This window comes from Thermobia domestica, chromosome 10 (assembly GCF_964235325.1).
Source record: "Thermobia domestica chromosome 10, izTheDome1.hap1.1, whole genome shotgun sequence".
Taxonomy (NCBI): Eukaryota; Metazoa; Arthropoda; class Insecta; order Zygentoma; family Lepismatidae; genus Thermobia; species Thermobia domestica.
Window position 1 is genome coordinate 246,813,915 of NC_137463.1, and position 15,845 is coordinate 246,829,759.

At 36.6% G+C, this 15,845-nt stretch overlaps 1 protein-coding gene across 1 annotated transcript in view; it reads left to right on the forward strand.

Moving 5' to 3' along the window:
* The first annotated feature begins 839 nt into the window (after positions 1–839).
* The window catches only part of LOC145663147 (uncharacterized), a 217,869-nt gene continuing 202,863 nt past the window's right edge, over positions 840–15,845 (forward strand). Inside the window, exon 1 of the mRNA XM_081729469.1 lies at positions 840–2,579. Coding sequence (XP_081585595.1) covers positions 1,268–2,579 — 1,312 coding nt within the window. The 5' untranslated portion in view covers positions 840–1,267. The remainder of the gene's footprint in view (positions 2,580–15,845) is intronic.

Consider the following 15,845-nt stretch of genomic DNA (forward strand, 5'->3'; position numbering starts at 1 on the left):
TTGAGTTCGGTTACAGACAGAGATGAGTTAAGGATAATACTAAGAGGTTGGTTATAACAGAAACGATAGAGAGAGGAGTTAAGGATAACACTACTGAGTTTGGTTAGTACAGTAAAAGTAGTTAAGGACAATATTGCGGAGTTGGTTATAAGAGAGAAATGAGTTAAGGATAATGATACTGAGTTTGGTTACAGCCGAGGTAGGAGTTAATACTACTGCATCTGTATTGTAAAACACTGATCATTGAGCGAACGTGCGCCAGTAGTAGAGTTTTGGTTCGAATTCGGTGCATAATCATCCTGACTGACATTCATCCAGGGTTTTCCCTAAGTTCGGTTAGCTTAATGCCGTGAAATCTTTAGATATAGATCTCGGTTTGCTTTCTTTCCTGTTGTCCATAGTTATTGTCCATATTTTTTTTTTTTAAGAATTAAAGTGTAAATTACTCTCATAAACAAGAAGGTTTGTAAATAAATGAATACTGAAGTTTTTTTGTGTGTTTTTCCTTTGACAGATTTTTACAACTCTATCTATCTTCTGATTTCCTGTTAGTTCTGAGTTTGAGACTGGACGATGATAGAATCAAACCTGAAATATATATATATATATATATATATATATATATATATATATATATATATATATATATATATATATATATATATATATATATATATATATATTGTCTTTTGAGAAAAAATAAGTATTTACAACGGAAATACGACTACGTCTCAGCCAATCAACGATCAGAGAAGCAGAGGTAGAGTTGGCATCGGAATCTTTATATATATACACACACACACATACACATACGCATACATGATGGAGGCAGAGAGAGAGAAAGACCAGAGAGCGTCTTGAGACGTGAATTCTTCACTTCTTAGTTCTATCCGTGTCGGCTGGCAGTGCTGAGGGAGACGGCGTTTGGGATGGGTGCCAAGATTCTACCGAATTCGTAAGTGAACCAGGAACAGTCAAAGAGATGCCTAACGGAGCAAACACACAGTACATGAAGCTTCTTCGCCTTTCGTCTTAGACATCAGGGAAAAGTGCGTTTTTCAGAAGGGGAAAGTGCGTGAGTGAGCGTGAATTTGTTAGTGTATAGCATTTTTGAACACACGTAACATATTAACGTCACCTTACAGAAATAAATTCTCTACGGTAGTAACTACAAATCGTGTAATGATAATAAACTCGGTATCTTTCTTGTTAAACCAAATCAATTCTGGTGCATACGTGGTGATTTGTGTGATTTAGAGTGAAAACAATGGAAGATCAGCAGTTTAAAGAGTCCGACAACAAAATGGACGTTCCCGAGGCTCAAACATCCGACCAGTTAGAAGAAACAGACAACGCCTTGGCCACAGCATCCCCAGAAAGTGTATCACCATCCCCAGACCCAAACTCAAAATCTACCACTTTTATTTTTGATAGTTTTGACGCCCCTGAAAGTGAAGGCACCGAAAAGAAACTGATCAATGAAGCTCTTCAACAGGAAGATGAGTTTATGGAGTATTTGATGTCACTTCCGGTGTCCCAAAAGATTCAAGATGGCCAACCGAAAGAACGACAACAAAGGTCATCTAGTTGCAAACCGGGTAGTATTATCCTTCCTAATATTGTGGCTTCTGGTGCATCGAAATCATCGAATGTGAAGATAGGACTTGATCATTTGGACAATTTGTGCAAATTGATGGAACAATTAGGAGAGCTCCGCGAACAAAATTCGAAACTTCAAAGACGTGTTCAATACCTGGAAGACCTCAAGAATTTACAAGAAATGCATAAAGAACTACAAGAGACAATGCTAAATAAACAACAAGATAGACCAGACCTTCCGCTTTATCTGGCGACGCACAGAGCATCAGTGTTGCCAACAGTGGATGCATACACGCAATCACTGTTGCCAGATCCATTACCATTAAAGCGCCACGGATCAGAAGAAAGTTTGGCCAAAACAAAAATCCCCGCTAAAAGAGGAAGCAAAACCAAAACGCATTTACGAATAAGACCTTCATTAGCAAAACAACGTGAACGTAGCAAATCTCTTGGTTATGACGAAATTAGGACAGATCCAGACAACGGTCAAGTTGGTGAAGATGGGAAAAGCCAACAAAACCGCCAACAGCCACAACAACAAACCAAAGACCAAACAAGGGCGCCTTCACTAATCAAATCTAAAGTTTCGAAATGGACCAAAGTGAAAGAAGCCTTTCGGTGGGAAAAGGCACAAATCGAACCTTCAACAATCAGATCAGAATCTCGTTGTACAACTGCAGAAAGGACATCCACAACACCGTCACAGGATCTTTCGTTACCTGAATCAAAATCTCAAGATAGTGGTATTGGTTTAGGGCATTTAACCGAAGACTCTGCAAGTGGTTCACGATTTCTAAAAGTTCCCGGAACTCCTGATAAAGGTGGTGATCTTAGTGTGAGTCCAGCAGATTCTGTGCTTAGTGGTCATTCATTTACTTTCCCCGGATATTCATGCCCTATATCATCATCCTCATCATCGGATGATTTTGCAATGGACGTTGACCTCAACTTCTCTGCATTTTCGGACGTTACAGACTTCGGTAAGTCAATAATTATTTGTGTTATTTTTCCTATTATTATTATTATTATTATTATTATTATTATTATTATTATTATTATTATTATTATTATTATTATTATTATTATTATTATTATTATTATTATCAGTGGCGTATTTAGAGGGACTATCGGGCTCAAGCCACCCTTCCTGAAATAAATTTGTTAGTTTTTCTCATTCCACGTACAATAATCCTTCTTACCATTTCTGAGAATTTCATTGACTTCCCATTTTCTTATGCTCTTTGTACAGAAATAATACTGTATTTGTCAAATATGTAAGAACTGCGTTCTTATTTCTTTCTTTCGTCCATTGTACTCCTGTGTTTCTTTTTCTTAGTTGTTACTTTATTTTGTTTCTCCTATCAAACTTTTGACCGTTGTTAGTTGTGATACAAGTCAACCATCGTCGGTAACACCAAAACTAAGAAAGTTGATAAGCGAAACTAATGTTCAACACCAACTTTGCACGAATGTCAACATAACGGGACTTTAGGTATTATAGCAAAGGAATATTTACATCGTGTAGTTATAAAAAAAAAGGTAAATGTTTGAATTGAAGAATATCAAGAGGGGGAGTAAGTAGTCCGGGTAATTAAGTAGGCCAAGTGGATGCTTCCTTTTTCTTCTATGAATAGAGTAAAAGGTTATATTCACTGCTAAATTTTTGTGTACATCATACATAAGATTCATCAGTCTGCAATTCTTGCTATTAAAACTTCAATTTATGCATAGCTCTCCAGTGTTGTGCATAACTTTCCCGAAACAAAATCCTAAATACGTCACTGGTTCACTCAAAAGATTAAAATGTTCAATATCGTGTGAGATGGCATTAAATAATTGTGAAAATTAATTAAATTATTTCTTTATTTTGAATTACATCATTGCTTCATCGTTTTATTGCCCAAGTAAAATAGAAAAAAAAATGAAATGAAATCTTTAAGTTTTACGTCCCACGGTTATGCCGGGTAGGCTAAAGGAGACGGTGGTGATGAGAGATGAATGAAATGGTGGAATGAAGAAAGTGGGAGGAAACGGGAGAACCCCGAGAAGACCCACGCACACGGTGTTTGTCCACCACAAAGTTCACTTGGCGGGAGCAGAGTTTGAATCCGAGACCCCTAGCACCAGAGGTGAACGCTCTACCACTGAGCCACCGCAGCCCCCGTAAAATAGAAAAATTAAGTCACAAGTGTTCATTACAATTATAAGCATATTTTGACATTTGTAGCATGACAGATGACTATTACAATTGTTTGGTATATTTCAGCTTGAACATGTCTCAACGTTTTCTTTCAGGTAAAAAGGTAAACAGATAGAACTGAATATTTCTAATTTTTTTCTAAAATGAAATCAATTAAGTTGAAATGAGATTACTCGTGTAACGTGTGTTTGCAGGAGTGTAATTTCAGATTTGCCTGAGAGGGTAAGATCCTCCACCGATATACGAGTTACACGTTTTTACCTAATATATTAGTAGACAATCGATTAAATATATTTAATTCTAAACTTGGGTGGGCAATTGCCCCCTCTGCTTCCCCAATGATGCCCTTATGTGTTTGGGTTTTAAAGGGTGAAAAGGATAAAATGTAAGTGCTTTTTCACGTGCAGCCCCCTCCCCGAAACAAAATCCTAAATATGCCACTGATTATTATTTAGTTTGTAATTGTGTGTTTCGGGACCATTTATGCCACATTGAAAATATGAAGGGCGGGATCTACCACACTATTAATCTCAATCCGATGATACACAAGATCAATCCTCAGTGGGAGTCTTTACCCACCGCACTAACTCGCCTTGAAGAAAGTTTGATTGTGGAATCATCGCATGTACGCACCCAAGAAATTTTTGTTGGGAAAGGTCCAAAGTTTGTGGGGAAATCAGTACTACAAGACACTGCAATTTATGTACTACTAAACCAGTATTATTCTACAGCCGAAAAGATGTCAAGTAATTGTTAAGTATCGTTACATGTATTCTCAGAAAAAAATTATTGAACTAGATCATTTTTATCCCTTTCCGTCCCATTGGTTTCAGTGTGAAACCACAGTTTTAACTCTTTTCTCCATATAGCCTACTGGATTTACAAGGAAACCATCTGTTATAGAGATGCGCACGAGACAAGATTTGTGGCTGTCTCGTCTCGAAAATTTGCTGTAAAAGTGATGTCTCGACTCGAAAAATGTATATTTCTCTATTGGAAGAGCCGTGTCTCGACTCGAATTTTTTTCTGGAAAATCCTGTCTCGTCTCGTCTCGTGCGCATCCCTGTCTATTAGTATGAAATTTGCAAGGCATCTAGGGACAGAAATTTAAATGACTTCCGGGATTTTCATTCGCGCTGAAACTGTATAGCCAATTGACGTTCAGAGTTTGTTGTTTTGTTTCTCTTCATAAATTCATTCTTTGGGAAGTAAAGGGTTATAAGAAAAAAAAGTACGGATGAAATGTAAGATCAAATCTTTGTCATATCAATCATTTCTCTGTTTAACAAGTATAGTTTTATTAAGAAAATGTATAAATATATATGTCAGATTACAATTGTTTGGGGAGACAGGATCCGGCGAATCCCTTGCATGGGTGCGCCCCTGAGATGATGCTACCGGCCCTGGCTATATTATTATTATTATTATTATTATTATTATTATTATTATTATTATTATTATTATTATTATTATGCGGACACGGCACATGTCTTTAAAGATCGTGATTCCGAATTCCATTTTCTTCTACTGATGAGCCCCCTCGTGGCTAAGCGGTTAGCATACGCGCCTTTGGTATAGAAGACCCGGGTTCAATTCCAGGCGGGAGCTCATGTGGTTTGGATCTCACGTTAAGCTGTAAGTCCACGTCTGTCTCGCTGGTGAAAGGGACGCTAAAATTTTATCAAACCAAATCAATCTTCTGGGGCTTATTGAGCGGTTATTGGACGATTGGGTAGCAAACTGAATTAAGAAGTAGAGAAGCCGTTAATGACGGTAATGGAGCCAATCTGCTGACCGATTATTACGGAATTGGAAGTTGTCTGACTGGTCGTTTCCCTTCATGTAGATCCAAAGCTCAGTACAAGTACTGTGAAATGCGTTTAAGTTGGTTATATAAAGTGCCTATAACTAGTATAAGTGGCTACTTTTCCAAGTACCTACATATCGTCTCGGATAAGTGGCCAACTTTGAGAAGTATCAAATTCGAGCATTTTTCCTATTCAGTAAGATTCCAATAATTTTTTTCACTCTTATTAACAGACGGAAATGTTACATACTCTTTAGAGAAATAATCACATTACTTTATATAATACTAGCAGAATAGCACTTTTTCGCACGGGGAGAATACGTTTCATTTCAGACATAAAGCGCTCAATTTGGACTTAAACGGTCATTTTCGACCATTTTTATATATCTCCCTCTGCCCCCAAGTTGCGGGGTTGAATTTGGATTTAACCGGCATAGGAAGTGTCACTGTTCATCTCAGCGACATCAAAAACTATGGATTCGGCACTAATAACGGTCATTTTCGACCATTTTTATATCTAGCTCCCCCAAGTTGCAGTGCTGAATGTGGATTTCAACATCATCAGAAGTGTCACTGTTCGTCTCAGCGACCACGAAAACTATGGTTTCGACACTTATATCGGTAATTTTTGATCATTTTTAAATATCTTCCTCTACCCCTCCCCTACATTGTACCGTAAAAGTGAAATGATAAAAACCATCCCAAGCCCGAACCTCGTCTATGTTGAAAAATTGATCAAGATCAGTCGGGTGATTCAAGAGATTAAAAGTCACAAACAAGGGCGCCCATCAGGGGGGCAAGGTGGGGCGCTTGCTCCCCTTAAGAGGAAATTGTACTTGGGAATATTGAAAATACAATAGAATTTTTACATTAGTTAGTCTCGTTTTCGAGACGGGGTAGGCAAACTAGAGCTCAAACAACTCTTAATTGGTTGCCGTCTAAATTTCTTCCCAATTTTGATGTATGTTTAGTTAGACTTACAAACAATCTATGCTCTTTGAGGTTTTTTTTTTTTTTTTTTTTTGAGATTCAGTTTAGCGTTCATTTTAGCATCGAGGCTATATGAGCCGTGCAGCTACTGTTTAACGTAGGATCCGAACCACATGAGCTCCTTCCGGGAATTGAACCCGGGTCCCCCACTCCAAAAGGCTTCTATGCTCTTGTTGTCCCCTTGAATCTTAACATGCCATAAGAGTCCCATGATTCTGAGCGTTCATATATTACATCCAACTAGATCAACTAGGAAGACATCGAGTTCCTTGTTGTTGTTCAGTGGCGTAGCAGCTGTCCCCGCAAGCCCCGCAATGCGGGGGAGGGGGGCCCGAGGTATAGGGGGCCCCGAAGTCTCGCAATGAATAAAGATTTAAAGAAGTAGAACCTAAACCTTACTTCTATAGGCTTTACAACTAGGGCCCCTTCTCCATACTTTGCGGGGGGGGGGGGGGGCAAAAGTGTGCTACGCCACTGTTGTTGTTGTTTTTGTTCGTACTCCCGATTCCTTCCACATTCTCATTCCACCAATTCTCCATCATCATTCATTTGCTTTATTCATCCATCTCCCTTAGCCTAAAAGGTATAATCGTGAGACGTTAAACTTAAAGATTTCATTTCATTTAATGTTTCTTTTCTTTGTTGATGTTTAGCGCCCTTTTTCAGTACAGAGGCTATACAAGACGTGGGTTTACATTTTACGGTTGAATTCGAACCATTGTAAGTAATGATTAAAGCAGAACTTGTAATTCGCTTTGCTATCAACCTATGATGCGCGGAATTGGCTGAAGAATTGAAGGCAGGACAATTTATTGAACTTATCAAAACTGCTAAAGTTCAACAAAAATACATTTTCAAGAGCGCAGCTAGCAGTTTCATCCTCAGTCACATTTTCCAATCAATAATGCCTCCAGATCCATTGTAAGTATGTAGACATTATGTGACATTACCAGCCCCAGTGAAGCTGCTAAGACTTATTTTTCAAGTATATTTTGTGCATGCCATAATTATATTTACAAATACATTTGCATTTCTGTTTTAAATACCATGTATTATTTATGGTAGACTTAAAAAATTACATGTGCCGACTCAACCAAAACTGGAATAAATAAATTTAATAAATGCTTCAAAAGTAACTAAAGTTATTAAATTCGATCTCCGAATCGCTCAACTTTGTGTGAACTAACCACTTCCAGGTTGTTCACATCAATGGTCGAAGTGAGACGATATACAATAGTATGTCATACCGCCTCTGGTTTTTCAGTAATCAAGACATACCGTCACTGGAAAGTGGATGCTAATGTATGTTTAATAAACCCATTTTTATACACAGTAATTGACGAATTTCATCGCACGTAACAATATGTTTTTTCTTATGTAGAAATAATTTCTAAAATGACAACACCGATATTTTTGTTATCCTACCCTTTGTTTTTAAAACTGAGGTGTCTACAAAGAAGTTCACCTAATTTATATTTTGTTTTGTCATTTTCAGTTGTTTATTTCTTACGTATGTATGTGTCTTCCTGCCTTAATGCATATAAATGCCATGTTTTGAGAATGGGTGTATTTAGAGTTTGTCTGCTATGGACGGCGGACCTTCCGGGGGGTCTGAAATACTCCTTAGTTGACTAGGGGGTTCTGGAGTTCTCCTGCGGGAAATTGTTTAAAAATTGTTAATATAAAAACTTGGTTTTTGAGCATTTTCGTATGTACCTAGATAATTATCTACATATAACACAACGTAAGGGGATATTTTTAAAAACATTCTCAAAGAGTTGGGGACGGGGTACAAAGCCCCTCCCTGCTCTCCACCCAAACATAACTGCGGGAAAGCTCTCCTATGGTTTTGAGTCATTATGTAAATAGAAATGCAGTCTTTTAGGCAACATACCCTCGCTGTATTTCAATATTTAGATAGTCGGTATGTCGAGTCAAAATCGTAATAAAACATACCACTTCTGCATTTTTTCACCACTTCGAATACTGGTTCACATATTTGACGAGCGCTGATATCACAATATTAAGAGTATATTATACTCCAGGGAAGTGTCGGTATTTCAATTTTCAAAAGTTGGCAACCCTACATATAATACATCATATAAAATAATTATTTACGTATATATTCTTATTAACTACAGTATATACATTATAATGCTAGTATACTATTTAATGCAAGTACTATAATAGCTATGTGAGAGCAAATTACCATGTTTTGACATGTATTTCTAAAAATAAAACATTCACTTAACACCCGGGATATTGTTTTCACGCGCTACCCTAACTAGCTGTTATAAGTTGATCACAAGGAACAGGTGAGGTTAGATTTACATCGAAGTTGCACCGTCCGAGTGTGACATATTATATGGGGGTCAAAGTGGATCCAAAGCGAGCCCTGAGAAGCTTCTAACTAGAGATGCAAAAAAGCCGGCTTTTTTGAATCGATGGTTTTTTTCACATAAAAAGCCGGCTTTTTTGGGAAAAAAACGAGAATTTTGGAAATTTTGGCTTTTTTCATTTTCATGATTTTTCTATTTAAATAGCTTTCTTATAGTATATTCTATAGTTAGATAAGAATTCCATGACCTGAACGCCATATTTCGCTCTAAAATTCACCATCAAGATGGATGGAGCACATGTTTTACGAATTAAAGCTAACATGAAGAATGTAGTATTTGAGGTCAATTTTAGAGGCTATTTAACTTTATTTTAACTTTTCAGTTATCGACATTTTTTTCTTCTCGGGATCATTTCAGTTTGTCGTCTGTGTTTCATTTCTAAGAGCTTAGTACTCTAGTTTTTAGCGCAAAAGAAACTTACGTTTTTCTATATATCCGTCAAAGCGTACGTTTTTCAATTTATCCGTCTAACCGTACTTCCACATTTCTGTTATACTGTAGCTGTGCAACGATTTAGCAATGATTTTCCGGATACAACCTTGAATACTAATTTATACAATCAGTAGCGGATTTAGAAACGTACTTTGGGACGGGTTTCTCTGATTGTTTCATTTTCTAAAATGTCTTAATTTTATTTGGGAGGAGCTTGAAGTTTATGAGTACAGGCATAACTAATACTGTATTTCGTTTCGTTTATATATTTAGCGATAATCTTCCGGATACAACCTTGAAGATCATTTTATACTGAGAATCAGTGGCGGATTTAGAAAAGTATTTTGGGAGGTTTTTTTCTTACTAATGTTTAGTTTTTCTAAACATTCGTAATTTTTATTTGACGGGAGCTTAAAGTTTATGAGTAAAGGCATAATTAATAGATATTTCGTTTGTTTTAGACATTCCGTAATTTTGGGGAACAGGCTTCAGTCCGAAAGACCGCCCCCTAACCTTCGCAAAACCGTCACTGCTGGTAATTAGTAATAATAACGATTTAAAAACAATAAGAAATGAAGTCGGCCAACTCACAGTACACGCACTATTTCTATTTCATAGATGGAATGAAGAAAAGTTTTGTCAGAATGGTCGAATGCTGAATTGAATCCGGACTTCCCGATAGAAGCGCAAAAGCTCCACTCAGTCATGTTTGTTGTGCAGTTGTATTTATCTTAACTTAAATATATTCCGTAGTCCCTTTTTTTTTTTTTTTTTTTGGTATTGGTGGGGTGGGAAGAGTTCCATAATGATATGAAGGGTGTGAGCCAAGAACATGGTAACTAACAAATTTTGAATTGCTGAGTTATGCAGCACCAGATAGACAGCAACGCATACCGCTTCGTTTAATCCCTCATGTATAGTCTTATGTGAAAAATCAGTTTTCCGACTTTCAAAATGGATTGTGCAGCAGAAAATTTCTAATTTCTTAAAATAGTAAAATTGTGGGTTACCATGTTCTTACCTCACACCCTTCATATGTTGAATCCCTCTTGTTAAAAATACAGAAAACCTGAGGACTGAGTAAACCGTGATGGTGCTTATATAAAACTGTAGAATTTCAAGAATATACAAAACCAAAAGCTCTAGATGTGCAGCCTTTAAGCGTCTCATATAAATCTAAGTATTTTTCTTATGTTTTATTTTAATTTTATTTTGTTCCAAAAAGAGGGTATGGAATATTTTGAAGTAAAAATACTACATAGAATTTTGCTACTTATTTGAATATTTTTTTAAAAGAAGTATTTACTTTTAGGGTTGGCTGGTTTACACCAGCTGTTTTTCTTCTTTTTTTGAATAAACAACTGGTTTAAAAAGTAAAAAAATAAAAAAGAACGAAATATGTGAATCGTGTGAACTTCATGGTGACGTTTCCATACATCAAACCATCTGCATTAGTTTTATTTCCTTTTCACCTTTTAATCAAGGTGTCCCATGTTCAATTCTCGGTCGAACCACAACCCTTCTTTCATGCGTAAACAAAGTAGCGGTTCGGATGTAACTTTAAGCGAAAGTCTTCTCCTTGATAACCTCGATATTACGTAAGGATGTTAAGCCTGAACATACGAAACGAAACTAAATTGTATATTTCTGCATGCCTGAATGCCTGTTGTTTTATAAAGAAGCCAAGGTTGCTTAAATATACTGATATAAATTGACAAAATTTATCGATTGCCTACGTAGCTTCCAACATTAGCTTGGATTGTACTTTCAATGATATGTACGCACTAAATTTTTAATTTAATACCTCAGTTTTAGCGTACTGATTATGATATGTTGACCTTTAAATTTTACATGCAAAGCAATAACAGGATTTAGAGTAATGGCGGGATTTTCCCAATGGCTAGGGCGGGAGTTTCTCAATTTAAGAAATTTACTGACCGGACTTCTTTAAGCTTATGTGACCTCTTCCAGCATAACCCCGTTGTTGCATAATAACACCAAGGCGAAACAAACTTATTTCTGTCAATATGTAATATAAATACATAAAGCAAAATATCTAAACCCAAAAAAACCTGGTTTAAACCAAAAAAAGCCTAGTTTAAACTCCCCCCAAAAAATGGGTTTTTGGCATTTTCAAAAACAACCATGGTTCTTGCCAACCCTGCTTACTTTTGTATGTAGGAGGTCAAAAAAAATCTTATTATATACATTGGTTAATGCTTTGGAATTCATAATGTAAATATGTTGAGAAGTAAAACTGTTTGAAATATCTTTTCGAAATTCATGGTTTATTTTTGAGGTTTTATATTATCATCGGCATCAACCACTAATTAAATGACTTTTTGTGTTGTAGAGAAGCGAAACAAAATCTGGTTTATCAATTTAAAGCAGAATTTTCAAAAAAAGCCCAAAATTTCCCAAGCAAAAAAGCGAAGCAGAAAAAACCGAGTTTTTTTTTTTCCAAAAAAGCCGTTTTTTTTCCGAGCCCTTGCATCTCTACTTCTAACAGTCTTCGCTCTCTGACGCTCGCTCACCTATGTTTCGTAACGTAAATAAATAACTGTTTTAAGATCAAAATAGTTGTGTGTACAGTCTTCCCATCCTGGTGCCGGCACAGTGTTGTCACAGTCCTAGCTCTGGAGTGGGCTGAAAATAGTACCAAATTGAAACAAAAAGGGCTAAATTATTTTTTTCATACCAGTGTAATACATGGCTCTATAACATGAAACTAATAGAGGTAGTTCTAGAACACCCTCCTTCTTACAATAATTCAAATCAAGAAAGTGCTCTTAAAAATCAATTTTTAAAAACATCCAAATAGGAGGACCCTGTTCAATCATGAAAGTAAATGAAACTTTTCTCATTCGTATGATGTGTAACAGAGGCCGCAAATTAAAAGGGAAAACAGTTATCTTCGGTATGCATTGTAAGGAAACCTAGCGCATCTCTATTTCAAAGTGATCAATAAACTGAAACGGTATTATGGCCATATATTAGGGATGGCCAAAATTTTCCGGAATCCGGATTCCGGAAATTTTGTTTTCCGGAATCGGAAAATTTACTTTCCGGAATTCGGAAAAATTCCGGATTTCTGAAAAATTCCGGATTTCGGAAAAATTCCGGAATTCAGAAAAATTCCGGAATTCGGAAAAATTCCGGAATTCAGAAAAATTCCGGATTTCGGAAAAATTCCGGAATTCAGAAAAATTCCGGATTTCGGAAAAATTCCGGAATTCAGAAAAATTCCGGATTTCGGAAAAATTCCGGAATTCAGAAAAATTCCGGAATTCGGAAAAATTCCGGATTTCGGAAAAATTCCGGAATTCAGAAAAATTTCGGATTTCGGAAAAATTCCGGAATTCAGAAAAAAATCCGGAATTCGGAAAAATTCCGGATTTCGGAAAAATTCCGACATTCGGAAAAAATCCGGAATTTAGAAAAAATCGGAATTTTTCCGAGATCCGGAATTTTTCCGATTTTACTTTCCGGATTCCGGAAAGTAAAAATTCTGGAATTGGCCATCCTTAGCTAGTAGCTGTTAAAAGAGAAACACAATAATGAATAGGCTATATATACTGTATTAATTTCTTGTAGTTGGATATGTCTTTATCATTTACGTAGACAATTGCTACTGCAGTTATTTACTACTTTATGAGAAAGGTCTTATTTTCACACACAAAAAAGTCGCCGGTATGTCTCAAACATTATCGCGTTCCCACCTGCAGCTGCTCCAAAGCACTGCAAACTACTTTTTAATCAGGCGAAAGGCAATGAAGGAAAATAAATCTCAACAAATATTCTAATAACATTCGCTTATTGTCAACATACCTACAGTGAGCGCAGAAAGTGTTCGTACACAGTGCATACTTTATATTGAAAACAGCTAGCATGAGAACGGAGGTGGAAAATATATATATAACCAGAATTAAGACTACACATTCATACATTTTATTTCTATATACAAGAGAAAGGCCAAACAAAGACAGTCACTGTTTTGTTCAGAAGAAAAGAGAGAATTCCTTTTTTGTAAACGCAAAAAGTCACCGTACACTTATGATTGAATTAATGCTTATAAAGTATATTACGTATTTAATATTTTGTGGGATTACCCTGTGCGTTAATGATTGTCTGTAATCTTCGTGGCATTGATTTCACCTGTAGTAGTTCGTAGTTCTATAGCTTCGGGACTGATTATGTCCCATTCTTCTTGAATAGCTTTTCTTAGGCCTTCTTTAGTAGACAAGCTGTGCCTTCTGATTCTTGTCTCCAGAACAGATCATAGATGTTCTATGGGGTTCATGTCTGGGGATTGGGGAGGTGTGCGAAGCTGTTTCAAGGTATTATAGAGTCAGAGGCGGATCCAGAGGGGGGCGATCGCCCCCCCACAAGAGGAAACTCTTATTTTATATATAAATAAACCCATCCATAACAAGTTTGGAGCTCTTAAAAGTAGCAGTATTACCGCCGACCGCCCCCCCCCCAGAAGTCCGTCCTGGATCCGCCCCTGGCAAACCTTGCAGACAGGCCTCGTTCAACAGTAAAAACAATAATTGCGATGTATAATGTTTCTATCACTGTGCGAAACCATAAAAAATAATAATAATAATAATAATAATAATAATAATAATAATAATAATAATAATAATAATAATAATAATAATAATAAAAAGAACTGGAAGACCAAGAGTGTTGAGTGAACAAGTTATACGTTACATTATTAGGGAAAGAAAAAAGGTTCCAAAAAGTAGTACTGTGCAATTGGCAACGGATCTGGAAACACGCGGTGTTAAAGTATCAGCCAGTACAGTGCGGAATATTTGCAGGGTATCATAGTCGGATAGCCAGGAAAATGTTCTGGGTGAACAAGACAAATCGTATAAAGAGACTAAAGTTTGAAAAAGAGTATAAAGATAAGGGATCAGGCTTCTTTCTGGAATAGGGTCATATTTTCGGACGAAAGTAAATTTAATTTTATCGAGTCCAATGGGAGGCGTATGGTATGGCGCAAGGTGAATACAGAGATGAATCCTCAAAATCTCGTCCCTAAAGTAAGACACGGAGGAGGGTCCGTGCTCGTCTGGGGTTGTATGAGTGCCTCAGGAGTGGGTCGTCTCCACCTTATCGATGGAGTGATGATCCACAAAGTGTATATTAACATATTAAAGGAATATCTCCATACTAGTGCGCAGAAGATGGTTCTTGAAAACAATTTATTGTTCAGCAAGACAACGACTCCAAACATACAGCGGAAAATACTCGATTGTGGCTACTCTATACAGGGGCGGATCCAGGACGGACTTCTGGGGAAGGGGCGGTCGGCAGTAATACTGCTACTTTTAAGAGCTCCAAACTTGTTATGGATGGGTTTATTTATATATAAAATAAGAAAGTTTCCTCTTGTGGGGGGGGGGGCGATCGGGGCCATTCACAACTAAACTCATTCCGTTACTCGTCATGCTATACAGAGGTGTATACTCAGGTGAATACTAGTGAACCCCAGTTGTGGTATCTTTGTTTCGTATTCGTACGTCAGGTGTACGATCACTTTTTGCGTCTACTTTATACATTTTCTACGGAATTTATTTACTTTCTGACCATTAAACTTGTCTTTGTGGTTCTTTATTGATATATTCATAAAGCTTAGTTTTCATTATTCATATTGTGTGTGTTATTACACTTCTTAAATTTTCTGTTTCTTTTTCGCAGGCATTCTCGTTTCAATAGCATAGGTGTACGAACACTTTCTGCGCTCACTGTATGTACAGTAAATACAAATTTATAATTTTTGACTTTACGAAGTATACAATGTAATTGTTCAATAATTAACATAAGCAGGCATTCATTAATTTATATTAATATAATAGTTAACAAAACTAATAAGCGGGTGATTGATGACTCAGTGGTAGAGTTTTCATCTATGGTATTCTAACCCAGGACATGTGGGTTTTCGATGGCTAATTTTGTGTTCGAAAATTTTCCCGGTGGTACTCTTGGTTCCCTTTCTTATATTTGTTCCATCATCACTCATTAACGAATTTAGTTTATCAAAACTCTATAGCCATATATTCATTCTGTCCGTCAGTGAAACAAACAGTCTCAAGAACTATCTGATGGATTACCAATCAATTTTGGCCATGATGTACAGAGTCAATAGTTAAGAATCGAGTTCCCTGATGAATGTAATATTCAAACCGGAAGCGGTACAAATCAACCATTTCCGGTTTTAACGTTAATCATTATATAGTAAATATGGTAATAGATAGCGAGAAGCGGTTTCCAGTAATCGACATATATAACATTCATGTAGATAGAATGTTACCCAGTTTGTGCATCTGCTGAAAATAATGAGCTTAGGTATTTAGAGAGCATTTTCCGCTTTAGAAAATGTGTGCTTGGTAAAGAATGTAGAGAATTAGCT